The sequence below is a fragment of the Nannobrachium achirus genome (assembly GCF_963921795.1).
Source record: "Nannobrachium achirus genome assembly, chromosome: 17".
Taxonomy (NCBI): domain Eukaryota; kingdom Metazoa; phylum Chordata; class Actinopteri; order Myctophiformes; family Myctophidae; genus Nannobrachium; species Nannobrachium achirus.
In genome coordinates this window covers 9,094,542-9,116,513 of record NC_137824.1, presented here as the reverse complement: position 1 = coordinate 9,116,513, position 21,972 = coordinate 9,094,542, and the positions used below count along the sequence as shown (strand labels likewise).

The window sequence follows — 21,972 nt, the reverse complement described above, 5'->3', positions numbered from 1 at the left end:
ATGTACAACAATATTTAGAAAATAGGTCTACAAGCTGACAGTCCTCGTCCCTTATATTCCCATAGGTTATATGGAGATCTCAGTGTTTGTCAGTCCTTGTTCATTTATGCCCATATATGGACATCTCTATATCTACTGTAACAGTCCTTGTCCCTTTATGCCCATATATGGAGATCTCTTAACTGTAAGTCCTTGTCCCTTTTATGCCCATATATGGATATTCCTGATGTCATCAGTATATGAACATATATGGGCTTTCTGATATGCCCATATATGGAGATCTCTTAACTGTAAGCCCTTGTCCCTTTTATGCCCATATATGGATATCCCTGATGTCATCCGTATATGCCCATATATGGGCTTTCTAATATGCCCATATATGGAGATCTCTGTATCTCCATATATGGGTATAAAAGGATACTTCAGGTCTGACATCAGGTTTGTTTATATTGGGTTGCTAGGTTTGACATCACAAACTCTATGGGCCATCTGACCTAGAAATCTATATTTGGGCATAGATGACTCATCGTGACCTCATCACACGTCGACCGCACGTGTGACGTGCGGTCGACCGCACGTGTGACCGACGGACGGCCGGTGGAGGTTTTCATACTAAACTGCGACCTTACGGTCGCAATAATAAATATAGGCCCATATTACATTTTTATACAGGTTTAAGCCTAAAAAAACACTCAGATATTACATTTTCTAAGTTCTGTCCGTCTGTCATTCCGAGCCTTTTCAGCTGCAATACCAAAATGCCCTTTGTTGGCAATGGGGCGCTATTGAGGGAGTCTGTCAATCCCAGCCCTCCTCAGGTGGAGACTGAGAAGGAGGGGGCGGGACTCTCCCCATGCTTATAAAAGCATGGGAAGAGCTGTGAGCAGGCCCGTTCAGACACGCCCATTCAGAAAACCCCCGAAATGAAGGTGAAAGACGAGGGCTCTATTTTGATTGTCTTAAGTACAAGGTCTTATGACTTAACTTAAGACCTGGAGGTGTGGCAAATGCTGTTTAGCCGCTCAAAACAGCCAAAAGCATTTGCCACACCTCCAGGTCTTAAGAAGACAATCAAAATAGAGCCGTCAGTGTTTTGGAGGGGGGGGGGGGGGGGGGGGGGGGGGTAGAAGCCAGACCTAGACAAAAAAAAAAGAAAAGGAACATTTTAAATTTGTTGTGTAACCCCTTTTAGTCTTAGTTTTAGTGAAAATAATATCCCTGCTTTGTGTGTGTGCGTGCGTGCGTTCGTACGTGCCTGCGTGTGTGTGTGTGCGTTTGCGTGCGTGCGTGCGTGCGTGCGTTTGCGTGCGTGCGTGCGTTTGCGTGCGTGCGTGCGTGTGTTTGCGTGCGTGCGTGCGTGCGTGCGTGCGTGCGTGCGTGTGTGTGTGTGCACGTGTGTGCGTGCGTGTGCGTGTGTGTGCTCAGGTGTAGCCAGGGCGTTGTACTCCTACCATGCTCAGAGTCCAGAGGAGTTGTCCTTCAAGGAGGGAGCCATCATCCACCTGCTGCGCTATTGCCACGGACAGGTGAGCTCTAACTTCTACTGTCTCTGTGAGTTCTACTGTCTCTGTGAGTTCTACTGTCTCTATGGGCACCAGAAGGACAGGTGAGTTCTAACTTCTACTGTCTCTGTGAGTTCTACTGTCTCTATGGGCACCAGAAGGACAGGTGAGTTCTAACTTCTACTGTCTCTGTGAGTTCTACTGTCTCTATGGGCACCAGAAGGACAGGTGAGTTCTAACTTCTACTGTCTCTGTGAGTTCTACTGTCTCTATGGGCACCAGAAGGACAGGTGAGCTCTAACTTCTACTGTCTCTGTGAGTTCTACTGTCTCTATGGGCACCAGAAGGACAGGTGAGCTCTAACTTCTACTGTCTCTGTGGGCACCAGAAGGACAGGTGAGTTCTGCTGTCTCTGTCTCTGTGTGGGCACCAGAAGGCCTCACCATGGCTTAATGCAGTGGTTCTCAACCTTTTCAGGCCGTGACCCCCAAAATAATCATATTTGAACTCGGGACCCGCCCCCCCACCCTGACGAGCATTAAGAGTTGAGGCATTACATTTTGTATAACACAGTTCTATTGTGAAAATAGCAGATCCACATGCTCATGTAGATCTGCTATTTTCACATTTTTTGAATATTTTCCTCTAATATTTGACAATTTGGCCAATGTTTAATTTGTCATTTTAGAGGTATTAAAAAGTCCTTAAATTGTCACTTTAGAAATGTGCATATACCCTCTGTACGCTTAAACTTTAAGTTGGTTTGTTTACTGTTGAGTGGGGAAACAATGTTACACATTAAGTTAATCATCTGGGGACCCCCCCAAATATAATTTGGTGACCCCCCTGGGCGTCCCGATCCACAGGTTGAGAACCACTGGCTTAATGGGTAGAGGGTCTGCATGGGAAGCTCTATCAATTACACACACAATTTGATCATCATTATTACAAAACATAGGTCTACATTAACAACTGCACCCATATAGACTGATTTCCTGAGGACTGTGCCTCCATGACTCACATCAATAACATCACAACAATCCCTCAGTGCTGCTGCTGCTACGCTGTACGGAGGAGAGTGGTGTCCCTCCGAATGTTTATGGCCAGAACCCTTCCATACAACATAAAAACAACCTAGCGTCCTGCTAGTGTTTTTGTTAGACTCACTGACTAAATAACTACTATTTAATCACATTAACGCCACAGCTCGCACATTTTGAGCACACACACAAGCATTAGCTTAACGTACTAACAATGATGTTATTAACGTTTTGCTGAACTAAAATGAGAAGGTGTTTCACCCATCACAGCCCAGGACCAAAACAAAACACATATGGCTTACCCGAGGCTGCATGCAAACATTAAGAGTGAGTAGCTATAACCAAAAGTTTCCAAAACCTCCAGTCTAATCTTTGTACTCTAAAGTTATGTTAGTAAAAAGCAGGTGAAGGAGGAGTCATAACGTGAGCAGACGTACTGAGGGACTGTTGACTTTACACCGCAGTCACAGCGGCACGCTCCACAGGGCAGCACTCAGGAAATCAGTCTATACATCTCGGCCATTTGAAAATATAGACGATCTACAAGCTCGCAATTCGTCTCGATGCGACACATTGTGAGCTGGTTGATCGGCTATTTTCAAATGATCTGTAGACTTTTGAAAAAACAGGACAGTCTGCATAATGTTGATGCCAATAATAATTTTGTACAGTACATTTTGAATTCCGGAATTTTACTTACTTACACTAACTAACTATACTAACAGAGTATTTCTACATTGCAGTATTGATACTTTTACTAAAGTAGTTTACACCACCATCATTTCCGGATGCATCATGGGAATTGTAGTTGAACAGCCCTGCAAGTCCTACAGTGGCCATGTTCACTCTCCCATTGTAAATGAATAGACTCCAACCTGCTTCCTGTCTCCTAAAGAGGTGTCCAACGATGTCACGCAGATACGGGAAGTAAACCGGAATTGCCGTGTCTTGCTATTTCCGTCTCGGTCAACAAGGGCGGTGTAGGACTACAAATGAAAGCCATGATAATGGCGTGTCTGTCCTTCAGGAGAGTTAATGGGCGTGTCTCTGCTTCAGGTGGACGATGGCTTCTGGCAGGGAGAGTTAGACGGACGCACTGGAGTGTTCCCCTCGCTGGTGGTGGAGCGCCTCCTAGTGGCAGGACAGGAGGAGGAGGAAGAGGAGGAAGAGGATGAGGAGGAGGAAGAGGTGAGACTTTGATCTTCCACCTAAACTGTAAACTCTGACTGCACTGATAAATGTCATCGTTATATAATAATAATAATAATAACTAGAACTACTGTTCCTACGAAACAGTGTGGGCTCACATGGAACACCATGTATGGGCACAAAGATCTACCTGACGGGCACTCCAACATATATGGGCATAAAGATCTGCCCAACGGGTACTCCAACATTACTTCTGAGACTCCTACATTTTATATACTTTATATACTTTAGTATCTAAAGATTTGGGAGAACAAACTACAAATTATTTCATGTGGGTGTTGTTGTTATTATTGTGACCGAAGGTCGCAGTATACCATGAGAAGCTTGTCTGTCCGTCTTTCAGTACAGGAAGTACGTCTTTCAGTACAGGAAGTGATGTCACTTAACATCACTTCATCAAAAATCTAACCCTGGATATTCATACTGTCACTGTGACATCACAGTGACAGTCCATATATGGGTATCCCTTTTATGTCCATATATGAAGATCCCTGATGTCATTGATGAATAAAATGTCCATTTACAGTATGGGTACAAAAACAATGTTATGTCAAAACATGCCCATATATGGACATTACCAAATATGGGCATGTTTTGACATAACATTGTTGACTATCATGCAGGGGTCTCCATATATAACTGGAACTGGTCCCATATATATGTAACTGGTCCCATATACATCACTGGCCAGATGGCCAAGAATTGGCGCGACCTGGCCCTTTAGGGCGAGGTCGCATGTCACCCTGAGGTGACATGTATATCAGGTCACACTTGTTGGTGATGATGTCACCAAGAACGCTGCTCCTCATTGGCCAAGGGCCCTGCCTTTGTACTGTCAGCCTTTTTTTTTTTTTTTAGCTTTTTGAGGAGAATAAACGTGATCTATAAAGTTTTGGAATAACGTCTGGCCTTTCAGCGAGCCCACAATAACAAGATGAAAGCTGGGCTAGAACTATAATGTGTTGCCTACAGCAACCACACTAATAATAATAATTAAATATTTGTCTTTTTATTTTATAACTTTTATTTTTCCAGACACTTCCCACCCCCACCCTCCCTCCCTTTTCTCCGCCTGTCCCCATCTCCTCCCCCAACCCTGGCTACTGCTCCGCTCATAGCACTCCACCGCCACCTAGTGGCGGAGAGGACAGACCGCAGGCTGTGTCACACAGAGTTGCAGACAGTAGAGTGGGTAAGAGGATCTACAAGCACGCACGTGCCACGCACACACACACACACACACACACACACACACACACACACACACACACACACACATTTGAATTATTTTATTTGGATCAGCACAAAAAGCGCAACACAGATAGATCCAAATACTGATCATCATATGGTCATAACAGATACAGCTGCTGCTCATGCTTATTAACACACAGAGGAAATAAAACAATATCACATTGATGACATACTGTATACAGAAATTTAACAGATGTTTTTTTTTTTCTTTTTCTTTTTTTTACCTTTTAATAGCCACTCAGGGATAAACAAAACATGGCCTTCTCCAGATAGACAGACTGCCCATTATACAGTAGCTGAGACAGAACAATATTTGGCCAACTTTTTTGCGTTTGTCTTGGCTGCGGAGCACACACACAGTAGGCGGCAGTGGCTCAGGGGTAGAGAAACCGTCCAGTTCAATCCCAGGCTCCCCCAGAGTTAGTGTTGAAGAGTCCTTGAGCAAGACTCTGAACCCCTAGTTGCTCCCGGTGAGCAGGTTGGTGCCTTGCATGGTTTCCTCTGCCATCGGTGTGTGAATGTGTGTGCATGTAATGAAAGGTGCTACATAAATGCACCATTACTATTTACCATTTACCACGCACACACGCACGCACACACACACACACACACACACACACACACACACACTGACCAGAAAGCAGTTAGAAAACATTATCGTTACTGACGGGTGGAAACCAAAAAACGGTTCCTTTTACATTGTTATTTTAAAAAAAAAGAAAAAACATTTTAAAATGGAGAAAATAGCAGATCTACAAGCTCACAACACGTCCCATCTGACTCATTGTCTGTCTGTCTGTCTGTCTGTCTGTCTGTCTGTCTGTCTGTCTGTCTGTCTGTGCAGAAAGTGGAGGGAGTGAACACAGTTCTCCAGATCTCTCTAACAGACAACTAAGACCAGTAAGTATATATGCACACGCACACACACACACACACACACACACACACACACACACACACACACACACACACGCACACACGTACACACGCGTATCTCTCAGAAAGCATTATTCCAGTGGACTCCGGAGGTAAAACGAATTAAACACTTTTACCGCAATTTACGCCAAAACACATTTTCAGATTTTAACGCACTTGGCACAAGTCGGCAGCCATATGGCGCCAAACCGCCTGAAACGGTCTTTTTATTGTTTAATATCAGACGGCCGTCGGATACGCCCCACAGTAATGAATGGACTCCATTTCCCATGATCCTTGGGGAGATGCAGTCATCCTGGTATCTGGTTTTCCATTCAGACCAATGTTAGAGAATTCAGAAAAGTGGATTTATCTAGGATTCTACTCCCAGATCGTCCAAATTGTCCAAAGACAACAGACCATAAGTAAAGAACAGATAGTAGTTGCGGTCGCAATATTTCTTTACAGGGTGAAAGAAGAAATCATGAAAATCGCTGGTGAAAAACAGTATAGTACATAAGATGTAAACATAAAGGCACCTTGACCCTTGAACCTTGACCCTTCTCGCTGGGTTTGTCTTTTGCAGTGTCGAGCACCCCCCCCTCCACCCACCCACAGGTCCTCCCCCGTCCAATGAGAGAGAGAGAACAAGATATCTCCTGTCCAATGAGAGAGAGAGAGAGAGACACAAATATCTCCCATCCAATGAGAGAGACCGAAATCTCCCCCCATCCAATGAGAGTCTGATACAAAACCTCTCCTTGTCCAATGGGAACAAGCTGCCGGGCCTTGATGCAAGACAAGTATTTATTCATTTCAAGTGTTATTTTTGAAGTATTATTTAGTTTGGACTGTTATATTTGCCTGGGCCTACACTGTACATAATTCTGAACTGGACACCTGGTGTTTTGTGGATGAAAAAATTGATTTTTATTGACTTTTTGGAGCCTTGGACGCTCGGATTGGATTTGTACTTTTTTTAAATGTGTTACGGGGCCCTTTACACACTGGTGAAGACATTTCTTTGTAAGAAATTTATTCCGCGATGTTTGAAACATTCCCACAGATTACTTACTTGTCCAACTGTTGAGCCTGTTACAATTTCAAAAGCTGGAGCGCACTCTTTTATACATTTGACATACTGTACATGTATTTTAACTATGTCTATAAGGAACAATTCATACCAGGTTTGGATCATTTCTCGCCCATACGAGCAGTGTGGAACAAACTGTAAACTAAAAAACATTAGTTCTGTGCCGATCAGACAAATAGAAAAACCTCTGTTGGTCCTCAACATGGCCGTTTAGGACTACAAATGCAACACATGAATAGACAGATTTTCTGAGTGCCGCCCTATGGAGCGCACTGCCATGACTGCTGGGTAAAGTCAACAACAGTCCCTCAATGCTGTTGTCTGCTCACTTTATGACTCCTCCTGGCTCCTTCACATGTTTTTACTAACATAACTTTGCCTCTGGGAAGCCATGTGTGTTTTGTTTTGGGTCACGGGTGACAAGTTTTCCTCCAATCAGGATAGAGTGGGGCCCTCCTCCAATCATTTTCGAATGGGGGCGGGCCTTACACACACCAAGGCCTGCCCTCACTTGATCATGATTGGAGGAAGGCACCATGATGTCACCTACATGAAAACTGAAACTTTAAAATAAATCACGTAAGCTACCTTTAATGTGTGTAGTGGCAGACATCGCCCCTTAGGGGGCCTTTTCCCCCAAAAGAAGCTTGGTCCAAGAACCAGTGCCGTTCAACTTGCTTGGAATCTTGGTTCATTCTTGCGAACCGGACGCGAACCGGCATGCGTTTCCACCAGATTGAACCGAACCAACAGTGTTGGGGAAGTTAAAGTTACATGTAACTGAGTTACGTAACTAAGTTACATTTTGCTGTAACTTGCTGGTAACTGAACTGTACACAAAGTTACAAGCAAAGTTATAATTTTACTTTTAAGTTTTGTTGGATTGACGATCAGATGTCCTCAACAAATCATAATGTTCTTCTTGTTTTAACTTTATTTTAGGAACACAGATGTTTACTAAAGAAAATGTCAACCTTTTTGAAATAAAACATAAAACTCAGTTGAGAGGCATATTTCTGCTGGCATGTGACTTTTTTTGTAGGATATTATTTTTTGTTTCATGTACACCAAATGTACATTCTCAATTTAACGCTGAAAAGTAACTCAAGTTACTCAAGTTACTTTTTCTATGTAACTTGAAACTTTATAAGTTACATTTCTCCAGGGGTATAACTTTAACTTGACCAAGTTACTGCCATGGTGAGTTACTAGTAACTGTACAAGGTATGCTTTCAAAGTAACTTCCCCAACACTGGGAACCAAGGATTTTGTGGTTCCCGTTCCGAACCAACTCGGTTCACGGTGGAAAAGCACATCCCATTTCATCCCATAGGTGGGAGAAAGAGGTAGCACTTTACAATAATGACCTGTTATAAATCATTTATAAACATTTATAAGCAGTTTATAGATGAGTAATAAACATGAACAAACTGTTTATTGACATGTGTAAATGTTTAACTAAACATTTATAACCGTTTTAAACATCATTTACATGTTATTAGTAAGGTATTAGTAAGTAGTAAACTAATCATGAATAAACCATTTATATACATTTGTAAATGCTTACTAAATCATTTATAACCAATGCTAAAATTCACATAATGTGTAGGTAGGAATGCATTTACAAATGTCTGTTAAGGTGACCTCCATGTGTTGTTCATGTTTAATATACGCTTTGTAGATGTTATCAAGAGCCCTAATGTAAAGTGAAGGCTATTCATTGCGACCGTGAGGTCGCAAGTTACTATACAAACCTCCACCGGATGTCCGTCACATCACGTCACGTCACGTCACGTCACATCACGCCACACTTTTGGCCCTACTCTTATCTCTGGCACCGTTGCCCCTATCCATGCCAAACTTTGCACACACTCCTTGGCTGCCAAACCACAACCTCCACCCCTGATTTCTCACATGCCCCTCTTCTAGCGCCACCATGAGGTTGATTATCTCCTTACTGGTTATTTATATCTGTCTGTTAATGTGGCCTCCTTGTTTGTTCATGGTTATGCTTTGTAAAACATTCCTTAAATATCTATAAATCATTAGTAGATGTTATCAAGAGCCCTAATGTAAAGTGAAGACTATTCATTATTTACAACTGTCTGTTAATGTGGCCTCCATGTTTGTTCATGTTTAGCAGTTTGGCAAGTTTGGCATGGATAGGGGAAACGGTGCCGGAGATAAGAGTAGGGCCAAAAGTGTGACGTGACGTGATGTGACGTGACGGACAGACTGACGGAGGGACTGACAGACAGCCGGGGGAGGTTTTCATAGTAACTTGCAACCTGATGGTCGCAATGAATAGTCTTCACTTTACATTAGGGCTCTTGATAACATCTACAAAGCGTATATTAAACATGAACAACACATGGAGGTCACCTTAACAGACATTTGTAAATGCATTCCTACCTACACATTATGTGAATTTTAGCATTGGTTATAAATGATTTAGTAAGCATTTACAAATGTATATAAATGGTTTATTCATGATTAGTTTACTACTTACTAATACCTTACTAATAACATGTAAATGATGTTTAAAACAGTTATAAATGTTTAGTTAAACATTTACAAATGTCAATAAACAGTTTGTTCATGTTTATTACTCATCTATAAACTGCTTATAAATGTTTATAAATGATTTATAACAGGTCATTATTGTAAAGTGCTACCGAGAAGGAACCCGAATCAATGGGTTCTTTGCCAGTAGAAAAGGCCCCTTAGAGAGCTAATGATTTATTGGGTACCTCATTGTTTGTTGTCCATTGTTAAATGTTATGTCATTATTGAACTGTATTGCAGTTAATTATGTGTTTCTGTCTTATAGAAGAAAAACTGTCCATGCATTCTTACCGATGTTCAATGATTCTTATGATGTACCATGTTATGTAGTGGAGTTTGTATGTGTGTGTGTGTGTGTGTGTGTGTGTGTGTGTGTGTGTGTGTGTGTGTGTGTGTGTGTGTGTGTGTGTGGCAGCAGTGGCGGCTCTAGGGTGGGGCTAGAGGGGGCTTTAGCCCCCCTGGTGAAGTCTTAGCCCCCCCCTAAGGCCCCCCCCCCCCCCAAATTGTGATGAAAAAGATTTTTAGGAATAAATACATAACATATATTTGAATATGTGAAAGACAATTGACTGACTTCCATGTAAACCATACTATGAAATCATACTTTTTATGCTGGGGGGGGGGAGGGGCGGGGAGAATTTAGAGACGTGGGACGTAAATTCCTCTGAAGCTTTATGCAACGTCCATTTCTGATGACAGTACCAACACGGGTGATGATACTGTTGTAGGCTATTATTCCTTCCGCAGGAGACGGTGGGGGAAGGAGCGCTTCTGTTCATCAGCGTCGGCTACTCGCGAGCGTCACGGTTACTGAGGTTAGGGTTAGGGTTAGGCATATAGTTTTACTGAGGTTAGGGTTTGGGTTAGGTTTAGGCATAGTTTTACTGAGGTAGGTTAGTGTTTGGGTTAGGTTTAGGGGGGGCAGTGAATGGAGCTGAGCTGGACCAGCTCACGAACAAACACTATATATGAACCGTTGCAACCCTTTTCATATAATCTGTTCAGGAATATAAAAGAAGACATCACTATGAATGCCTCAACTATTTTATTGAGGCATTCTGTCTCGGAGATTTGGTTGCCAGACAGGAAACTGTGGACAGTCTTGGCACGTTCAGAAATGCACTTTGTACTCTTTAGATACCTCTAAAGAGTACAAAGTGCATTTCTGAACGTGCCAAGACTGTCCACAGCTGCAGTTTGGCTCCCATGGTGCCACGAATCTGCTGGTTGGATTGCGAAAATGATACTGGTGACCTTACCTCCTTTTTTATATACCTTCTAGTTTTAGGAGTTGGAGTCTTGGAGATACTGTAGAACAGATCAGAATAAGGTTCTGTGTGTATTGAGTCCATTTTGTTATAAAAGCCAGCTAGCTTTTTGTAATAATTCAAGTTTTGTTAGATTAAATTAGAGTAGAGAATAAGTGAGTTTTGTTGCAACTTTATTTTGTGTTTGTTAGGTTAGTGGTAATGTTTATTTCCCTGAGTTGCTCCATGTGCCATTTGTGATTTTGTCAATATAGGCCTATGTGTCAATGCGTCAATATTTTACATTGTATCAGCACACCAAGTGCAATTATGCAATAGTTGTTCATTTTATACACAGGCCTACTGGTAAATGTCTAAATGTAAAGAATAAAATGTTTAATGCAATAACATGGCCACTAGGTGGAGACATATCCATGATATCCATACTCTACATCCATACAGTATTATAACGAATTGAATGAAATAACATTTCAATAGTTATCAGTTATAGAAAGTAGAAAATTACCTAGATTTTCATAAAACAGCGTGCACGACACCAGTCATGTTGCCATACCTTAGTAACAGGCATGATACATACTTTAAGAAGTACATTCTATTTTCCCCCAGTTTCTACAGTTTCTTGGGTTGGATATGGCAGCCTGGAAATGTTGTTCAAGTGCAGCTAAACTTGGCATGTTAGTAAACGTGACCATTTTGTTAAATTTTGCATTTGTAAATATTTTACTGTAATTTAACAACATAATAACCAGCACAGATAGACAAAGAGACATTCATGGATTTATATGTAAAAGTAATTATTTTCCCCCCTGGACCCAGGGTATGGCAGCTGCATACCCCTGCCATACCAATTGACGCCCCTGTGCGCGCGCGCACGCACGCACGCACGCACACACACACACACACACACACACACACACACACACACACACACACACACACACACACACACAGAGAGAGAGAGAGAGAGAGAAACAATTTGTTTCAAACAATAGTAGAAAGAACGCAGTTACAGTTCCCTACTACAGCATGCCAGAGTCCCCCCCCTCCCTCCCTCCCTCCCTCCTCTCTCTCTCTCTCTCTCTCTCTCTCTCTCTCTCTCTCTCTCTCTCTCTCTCTCAGTGCAGCAGTCACTGTCAGACAGTCAGCAGTGTGAGTCGAGCGAAACGTTCTCATCTTCATCATCATCATCTTCAGCAGCACCAAGGAGAAGGATGGTGGAATTACCTCTGGACGACTAGAACACATCGGTAGGCTGCGCGCACACACACACACACACACACACACACACACACACACACACACACACACACACACACACACACACACACACACACACACACACACACACACACACACGCACACGCGCACACACACCGGACTAAAGTAATAGATAGGCTACTGCAACTGCATGCTCTGTGAGCGACCGTGATGCTGTCTTCATTGTCCTATTATAGCCTACTGTATGTCTGTATCCCGTTACCGTTACTCCTTAATTCTAACGCTATGGCCCAGAGCTGTAGGCTACAACACAGCAGGCATGCGACGCTCCCGGCTTATGATGATTCTGTCATTATTGCTGCAAGCGATGCTTTCATTTGGCCGTGTCTTTGCTACAATGTGTCCGATGGCGATAAACCGGTAACCGGCTAACCGGTTTATTTATTAAATGCTGTATCGACAGTTAGGCTACTGCCTATAAGTAAGCCCAGGGTGATAGATGATAGTGGTTCTATTAGTCTTGGTTATCCGTTACTTTATAAAGGTTATGTAGCCTTATAAAACATGGGATTAATTTATTAGCCCTTAGCCTAAAGGTTATAGAGCCTTAGCCTATAAGGCATTGGATTAATTTATTGGCCTATAAAGGTATAGAGCCTTATCCCAGCTAACAATTTTCCCGATATTTCTGACGTGAGAACGGCGTCACACCGCCTCGCGATCGCCATTAGCGTGTCGTTCGCCAGGCGTGTTACGCTGCGCTGACGTCACGTCCTTGATCAGCGCACGCCAAGCCTTACGCCAAGCCTCCAAACGACGTCACTCCGGCGGAGCCCGGCGTGCGGCGATAGCGAGCGAATAGCGTGACACCGTCGTATAGCAACATCATTATGCCCCCCCCCCCCATATTATGTACCCTCCTCCCCTCCCTTCACCCATACAGTATTTATACAATCAGTTGAGGCACAGACATTAACTTCGTTTTCTTCTTTTTTATTTAAATGTACACAAGCAACAAGCAATCACAATTATGTACAAGGCAGGATGATATCAGTTGTACTGATGTAAATCTCTTTTGTTCTTTTGTTTACAAGTGCTTTACTGCATAGTACTGTGTACTGTCTGTCATTCAATTTAATGAGTTAGAGCAGTGGTCCTCAACCTTTTCTGGCCATGACCCCCAAAATAATCATATTTTAACTGGGGACCCCCTACCCTGACGAGCACTAAGAGTTGAGACATTACATTTTGTAGAACATAGTTCTATTGTGAAAATAGCAGATCTACATGCTCACAATCTGCATGCTCACAAGCATGTAGATCGGCTATTTTCACAATTTCTGCCTCTAATTTTGACAATTTGGACCATGTTTAATTTGTCATTTTAAATTAAAAAGTCCTTCAATTGTCACTTTAGAAATGTGCAGATACCCTCTGCAGTGTTGAGTGAGAAAACAATGTTGCACATTAAGGGAACCAGAGAGAACCACTGAGTTAGAGAATGATATCAATGAAAATAAGCCCTTGCAAAACCTCCAATAAAAACTTCAAGCAATCACATTACACAAAGGTTGCCATCTTTATATCATTGACAACTGGTAAACCTGCCTGAAAAGAATTTAAACAAAGTATGGGTGGGTTAACAGTACATTTTGATATCCTAAAGGCTCTGCTATATATTATTTTGGGAAAGGTTAATCATTTATCCTGTATGCTAAAAACAGAAAGGTGTAAACATAGCCAATATCCAAGCTCAATACACATGTAACTTTTCTATAATAGTTTAAACTGTACTGTGGCACTGAAGAGGTACAACATATAATAACATTACCACATGTATATCGGATGACATTGTAAACATTAAAAGTATTTAGTCTTTCTATAGACAGATTGTGTGCATACTGTCAACCCTAAAAATGAATTACAGTACCATCAGAGCTGGCATTGGACAGAATTGGAACCACATTCCCATCATCAGTTTGTTTCATGAAGGGGTATGTAAAATTAATTCAAATAGAAAAGTTAAACTGATCCACTTAACATGAAGTCAAAAGACCCAAGTCAAAAGACACCAGATGGTAGGGTAATGGTGGGGATGAACAATATTTTGAACTCTAGAAACAATATTCAAAAGGTTTAAACACAAAACATCCTTTAGGTAGAGAACAGTGGGAAGGTCAATGAACTTTGTGTACGGGTGGTGAGCGTTTAGACTTGGGGCCAGGAGGTGAAGGCATGGAGACCTTAGATAGATAGATAGCTTATCCCACAAGGGAAAACTGACAGTGCACACTGTCTGTCAGTGTCCATTTGGTTTCATGTGTACACTCTCAGAGTTACAGACCTGTTAGGGTCCATTTGATTCCATTTGCACACTGTCAGAGTTAGGAAGAGTGTTTTCTTCTGGTGTTTCAGTCAGTGTATCAAAGGGTGCGTTCGGAAATGCGCACCGGTTCTGGTTAGGGTTAGGTTTAGGCATAGATTTACTGAGGTTAGCGTTAGGGTTAGGCATAGTTTTACTGAGGTTAGGGTTAGGATTAGGGTTAGGTTTAGGCATCCACTACACTGAGCACACACCCGGTGCGCATTTCCGAACGCACCCTTTGATACACTCGGACTGAAACACCAGCAGAAAACACTCTTCCTAACTCTGACAGTGTGCAAATGGAATCAAATGGACCCTAACAGGTCTGTAACTCTGAGAGTGTACACATGGAACCAAATGGATGAAGTAGGTGGGCATGGGGACTGAGCGACTGTGGTATCCTGGGCTGTGCTGTGCTTCTTTCGTATGGCGTTGGGAGGTCCAACTATGTCGCGTGGCCGTGTCTCGGGATGAGGGTGGTCTGAATAGGGGGCATGTGGTTCGGTGTGGTCCATTGCTGGCCAGGGAGATGGATGCAGGACTTTATGCAGGAAGGTTTTCAGCTTGGTGTGGGGACCGGATCTTCCTGCAGGAGGATGATGAACAGAGAGAGAGTGTCAATAATTGAATAAATGCATTTCAATACATTTCTTTTCCCAAATTACAGTAATCTCCAAGCCAAAAAAGCTGATCTACAATCTCAAAGCAGGGTCCATTTTACACTCAGAGAGTTACAGACCTGTAAAGGTACATTTGGTTTCATAAGTACACTCTGAGTTACAGACTTGTAAGGGTCAATTTGGTTCCATTTGTACACTCTCAGAGTTACAGACATGTTAGGGTCCATCCATAAGTAGTGAAAATAGCCCATCTGCAGAGCTTGTAGGTCTTCTGTTTGGGTAAATGATTTAATAAAAATAGAGTATTTGGGCTTGGTGGTTCAATTTTACACTCTCATACTCAACACATTTAAAAAATAAATTGAAAAGCAAAAATAGCCAGATGGGGAACATTAGACAAGACATTTTAAGGCTACAGATAGAGGTTTACCTACACACAGAGATGATTTGTGGTCTGCCAGTGTAAATGGAACCAAATGAACCCTAAGGGTCCCTGTAATCTGCTTTGAGAACCACTGGCTATCTTTACATGTGCAGGTCAGATATGAATACACACATAAATAGGGAATCATTAATAAAATAAGCAGCTTTTTTGTCTGCTGACAAAAACAAAAACAAAACAACAACAAAGGGATGGCTCCTAGTGCTTGACGCAAACATTGCTAACATTAGCCCATTAGCCACACACACACACACACACACACACACACACACACACTCTCTCTCTCTCTCACAAAATATATATATATACAAAACGTAGATCTGTTTACCAATCTATCAAACAAACATTAGTATGTTATGACTGAATGGGTATGATTTCAAGCACTGCACCACGACGCAATAATACCGCAAATGAAAATAAGAGAATGTTTACGACGAGGCTACCATGCTATGTAGCTAACAAGCTACAAATAGGCAAACAAAGGAAGGTCTCACACACGGACATTTAGACTTTACTACACAGACCACACTTCCCCACATATACACTCACCGTTTCAAATGAATTACATTTCCAGGAGTAGAAGAATTAAGTATAAAATTCAACATGTATCTCTCCAATGCATGGTCCTGTGGTAGCCTGATTTCCGAGAGATGCAGTTCACTCAGAGAGTGGGCGGGTCTATTGGCTGGAGCCAGGCTAGTCCTGTGGTCCCATACTCGCGTTTTCTCTTTGACCGAGAAGAAAAGATACGACACGGAAAGGCACCGTTAGCACGGTGACCACTTCCGGTCTGTGGATTCCGTGATGAATAAAAAAGTTGTAAACATTAAAACCCTACAAAATACAATTTGACAATGCAAGCCTAATGAATAAATAAAATAGCAACAGCACAATAATGAAAAAATAAATAAATAAGGAAAAACATAAATAAATAAAAATAAAATAACTTTATTTAGAAGACAGTTTTCATTGGAATTGAATCAGTATTATTACCGAAGTCATCTTGTTTTGTTTGAAACAGTAAATAACACCAATATAATAATATTGGCATAATAATGGCAAAAAATAAAGAAATTACAAAAGTGCTGTACAATGAGAGAGATAGAGAGAGAGAATATCCTATGGCTTTAAGGGTGGCGTTGCGTGAGGACGTGAGGTCGTCGTTACACTATTGCTATACGCCACTCAAAATCGTCACGCTAAGGAATTCTAGATAGCGGGATTGATCGGCGTGAGGAGAGCTGAGCGTCTGCGTTTCCCGCACGGCGTGGACCCGCTCTTAAAATACCAGCGTCACGTCATCAGCGGCGGAGCCTTGTTAGCTGGGATAAGGCACTGGGATGCATGTAGCCTACTGTATTACTTTATATGGTTATAGAGCCTTATAAGGCTCTAGGATTCATTTCTTTATAAGGGCTTAATGTGCTGATGCTGATCAGAGTCGCAGTGTGTCCTCTGTGCGTGCGCTGGTGGACAAATAGCCTATACTCTAAAAAAAGTAAATGTTTTACTTTCATAAGTAAAAGTATCATAGGCTCATGCAGGCTACTCTGTTACAAGTAAAAGTCTGGAATTCAAAATATACTTGAGTATAAGTACAAAAGTATTGGCATCAAAATGTACTTAAGTGTACTTAAGTAAATGTACACCTACGAAATGTATAAGGTTGGAGTGTTTAATGTATGTTTTGTAATATTAATCAATCTACAAAGTAACTAGTAACTAAAGTTTTCAAATAAATCTAGTGGAGTAAAAGTACAATATTTTGTTCTGACATGTAGCGGAGTTGAAGTAAAAGTATTGAAAATTGGACAAATACCTAAAAATCTTTATAATGAACGTTATTTATATTATATAGCACCTTTCTAGACAAGGTCACAGACACAATGAATACAGAGTTCAACGGACAAAATGTACGCAAAAAATGTACGGGACAGGAGGGGGATTGTACAGCTTTTCTGAACAGATTCTGAACAGTTTTTAGATGAGATTTGAAGGATGCAATAGTATCCGCTTGTCGGATGCTCTTGGGAAGGGCATTCCAAATGTATGCGGCAGGGACAGAGAAGGCTCGTTCTCTCTCCCTTTAGTCCAGTAAAAATAAAGCTGAGGTTGGAAAAAATTGTGTTATTTAGTTTTTCAACTGATTCTGACAGGAAATTAGGTCTACTAGCCAGGATAAAAAATCTACCATCTGCTCACTGCAAATACCCACAGTGGCCAAATCAAGTTGGGCTCCCATCGACTTTCTATACAGGAGGAAAATACCCAGAAAAAAATCTGCTTTAAGTAGGATGTGAGGGGTCTAACTAGGGGTTTGTCATGATGCTGAATCCATTGCAAGCATTTGTTTTGTACAAAAAACATCCATTGGCCCCAGAAAACGCCCACAAAACTGATGAAAAGTGATGACTCATCACTTTTCATCACTAAACCATCATGTTCTGGGGCCATTTTTAGCCCAAGGAATGTTTTTTTGTGCAAAACAAATGCTTGCAATGGATTCAGCATCATGACAACCCCCTAGTTAGACCCCTCACATCCTACTTAAAGCAGATTTTTTTTCTGGGTATTTTCCTCCTGTATAGAAAGTCGATGGGAGCCCAACTTGATTTGGCCTTTTTTCCAACCCGAGTGGATTTTTTTCCTAGAATTACTAGACTACTTGTTTACGAGGTGGAATGTCTGGGTAACCTTTAGGAGATGGCCTGAAGGGGAGAACCACTCATTTTCAACTTTGAACTATGTCTGGAGGATTGATTGTGGGCTCATGTGATCACTGACTTCATGAATGTGTCCTCTTTGGCTTGCAGAGTACACCTTCACAGGCATTGACAAAGGCATAGGCTACACGGAGCTGGATATTTCATATATCCCGGTTTTTCAGATATCCACATAGAAAAATATCTAGGTCCACACGGAGCTGGATATTTCATATATCCCGGTTTTTCAGATATACACATAGAAGAATATCTAGGTCCACGCGACAAAGATATCTAGGTCTAACAAGCACACACACAGTAAAGTCTTCAGAGATATTCGGGTTCCCTGTCTACACGGATCCAGTGAATCGGATATTTTTCAATCTCTCCACTTATTTATCCGGTTTCAAAAATATCCAGCTTCGCAGCCGAAATATCCAGCTCCGTGCCGGCGCCCGGCTTGCCCACCTGCCCCTGGCAGGTAAATAAAAATTCCTCTATCAGAGTCCATGGAGCAGGTGAAGTTTGCTTTCAGGTTGCCCGACCGGGCAAGTGCTCATTTGAGAGCGGACGCAACCGTCTATAAACACAACGACAGATATCTGTCTAAACACCTGAACGTGGCCAGAGTGCTCTATAAGAGCGCTGTTTACCTAAAAAGTGCTGTTTTTACTGTTGCTACACTTAAAAATATAAAATAACACGTGTGAAACCATATACATATTCAATCATATAGCTATGTAGGTATTTGGGATTTGGAGGTAATGAGGTATGACATTTTTTTATCGCACAAACCCATAAAGTAAAGAAATAAGTGTTAAATTTAGCTGTAATTAAAATCTTACCTATCATTTTATAATGGACGATTTACTTTTCGGGCAAGTGGGAATGACCTTTGGGCAAGTAGAACATGAGCTGTAGCCGACTTGCCCGACAGGCAAGTGCCTCTGAGACTTTTAGTGTCAACCCCTTTGATGTCACTGATCACATGACCCCCACAATGAATCCTCCAGTTCTTATTTCCAACAACATCTCGAAGGTGTATTAATGACCAGGTTCAATTTTGAAAATGAGTGGTATTCCCCTTTAAGTTCTGTTCATAATATATTTGTGTAAGTTTGAGAGTCCCCTCTCATTCCTAGAAATGTAGTGGAGTCAAAAGTAGGTCTGTATACAATGTTTGAAATGTAGGCTAACAAATGTAGAAAGTACTCATTATGCAGAATGTCCCATTTCACAAGTTTTCAAATGTATAATATTCTTTTGATAATGTTTTCAAATGGCCGAAATGTATATAGGGTCGATGTATTTAATGTATGTTTTGTAATAATAATCAAAATCTTCAAAGTAACGAATAACTAAAGCATTCATGCAGAGTGCAGAAGTGAGCAGAAGTAAAAGTATTGGCAATACTCCAGTAAAGTACAAATACCGGTACCTCAAAATTGTACGTAAGTAAGTAAATGTACTTGGTTACTTTACACCACTGCCAGTCTCTGTTGTTGACATGGGGGCGGGGCTGCGACTGCCTTCGTAATTTGTCCAAAACATGAGAGTTGCAAGCCATGCATTAATCATAGAGAACACACAAGAGAGTCCATGACAATAAGCCCTTGTTGTATTAGAGTGCCAAGTATACAAATACAAGTATATAAGTATACAAGTATACAAATACTGCCCAGCCGGTCGGCAATTCTTATTTACTGTCCGTTCACCCGGAAGGTTTCCGTTCGCCTGGAGTTTTCACCAACATAACTGACATTAAGGTTTTATTTTTTTATTTTTTTTTATTCGTTTTTTGGCTTTTTTGCCTTTATTGATAGGACAGTAGACTGACAGGAAATGGGGAGAGAGATGGTGAGAGAAAAGGTTGTCAGGATCGGGATTTGAACGTGCAACATGGTGTCAGGCATCAGAGCCTCAGATGTGGTATGCGCGTGGACCAGTGTGCGCCCAGAGGTTTAGACATAGTTTTACTGGAGTTATGTTTAGGAATAAAGTTATGTTCAGGCATAGTTTTATTGAGTTTACGTTAAAGGTGATTTCATTTAATTCAATTAATAACAAAATGGGTCTATGTTCTGAAAGCTACTTGCTAGAGTGTTTGGTCCATGTTTGAACTTCAGCCTTCCTCTGTGAGGAGAAAAGAGCAGTTTCAGTTTCAAAACTGTTGGGTGACAGGATTTCCTCCAATCAGGATGGAGTGGGGCCTTGGTTGAGTGGCAGCAGGCCTAGGCCCACTCCCACTTGATCATGATTGGAGGAAGGCCCCCGCCTGTCACCCAACATTGAAAACTGAAACTTAAGTGAAATCACTTACCCTACCTTTAAGGAATAAGTTTAGGTTTAGGCATAGTTTTACTGAGGTTACGTTTAGGAATACCTGGTGGCGACCTCTCCCTGGGTCAAGGGGCGAACGTTCCTGTATAAGGGTCTTCAACGTTTTCAGGCCAAGGACCCCTTAGTTGAGAGAGAGATGAAGCAGGGACCCCCACAACCTGTTCATAGATTCCATATTGTTTCATTGTTTGACAGCACGATTATCAGTGTATTTTGGATTCATGTCAATTTGTGTTTTCAGATATTCAACCACTTGAACCGTCAATACTTAACAAACTTGACCTTTCACTCTGTACTTGGTCTGCTCTTTTTCCCCTCTACACCAAACCTCTTTGCCAAAAATAGCAGATCTACAAGCTCACAACGCCTCGCAGCGCGAGACGTTGTGAGCTTGTAGATCTGCCATTTTTGGCTAAACTTCTCCGAATATGGACGCTATGGTTCAAGTGGTTAATATGAAAAAGGAGAAACATTTTTTTCTATCACACAAAGATTTGGAGGACCCCCTGTAGTAACTCTGAGGACCCCCTAGGGGTCCCGGACCCCCTGTTGAAGACCCCTGCTGTATTCCATTCAGAAACACAGCACTAACCAGGGCGCTGTTCTCAATCAGCCAATGGCAGTTTGGCGATGGGTAATAAGGTTAAGTGTCCTGTACAGAAGCAGGCAGTCTCAGGAATGCATCAATCAATGACACTTTAGAACACAATGCAGCAGCAACCTATGGGAATGCATTGACACTGGAGCAGCCACACACTAAATGTCAAAAGTATGAATCAGATCAATAAATTGATTAGACAAGACTCTGTGAATACAAAATGACTTAGTGTAGTCCATAATATTGGACTCCTGCCCAATGTTAAGTTTACAATGATTGTCTAAGAAAGCAGAAAACACTATCCATGCATTAATGGTCTTACTGCATAATTAACCACATACTGCAGCTGTGTATTTGGCCGCGGACCCCGGCCCGATCTCAAAGTATTTAGTTCCAGGGACCTCCCAGAAGCAACATTTGAGTTACAAATGTTCGCTTTAAATATAGGCCTACATAATATTATAAGATTTGCACACTTTTTCACGACTTTTCAAAAATAGCAGATCTACAAGCTATACTGCATAACTAACCACATACTGCAGCTTGCATACAGGTTTGTTAAATATAGCTAATGATGTTGATGTTGACAATGATGAAGGTGGCATTGGAGATTCACTAGTTTGTGCATTCTATGCTCTCTGCCTCTCTCTCTCTCTCTCTCTCTCTCTCTCTCTCTCTCTCTCTCTCTCTCTCTCTCTCTCTCTATCTCTCTCGTATTGTCATCAATCTAATCAGGTTAGAGGTGTCACATTGTGGCCTCAGTGACGCTGTGTGTGTGTGTGTGTGTGCGTCCATGCGTGCATGTGTGCGTGCCCTGCATGCACCAGGATGCCTGCTGGTCACA

At 41.8% G+C, this 21,972-nt stretch overlaps 1 protein-coding gene across 1 annotated transcript in view; it reads left to right on the top strand.

The window, feature by feature from the left end:
• The window catches only part of LOC308302232 (F-BAR and double SH3 domains protein 1-like), a gene marked incomplete at both ends in the record, with an annotated part of 32,743 nt that extends 26,189 nt beyond the window's left edge, over positions 1-6,554 (top strand). Inside the window, 3 exons of the mRNA XM_080746491.1 lie at positions 1,426-1,526; positions 3,599-3,730; positions 6,504-6,554. Coding sequence (XP_080602617.1) covers positions 1,426-1,526; positions 3,599-3,730; positions 6,504-6,554 — 284 coding nt within the window. The remainder of the gene's footprint in view (positions 1-1,425; positions 1,527-3,598; positions 3,731-6,503) is intronic.
• Between the last annotated feature and the right edge of the window lie 15,418 nt (positions 6,555-21,972).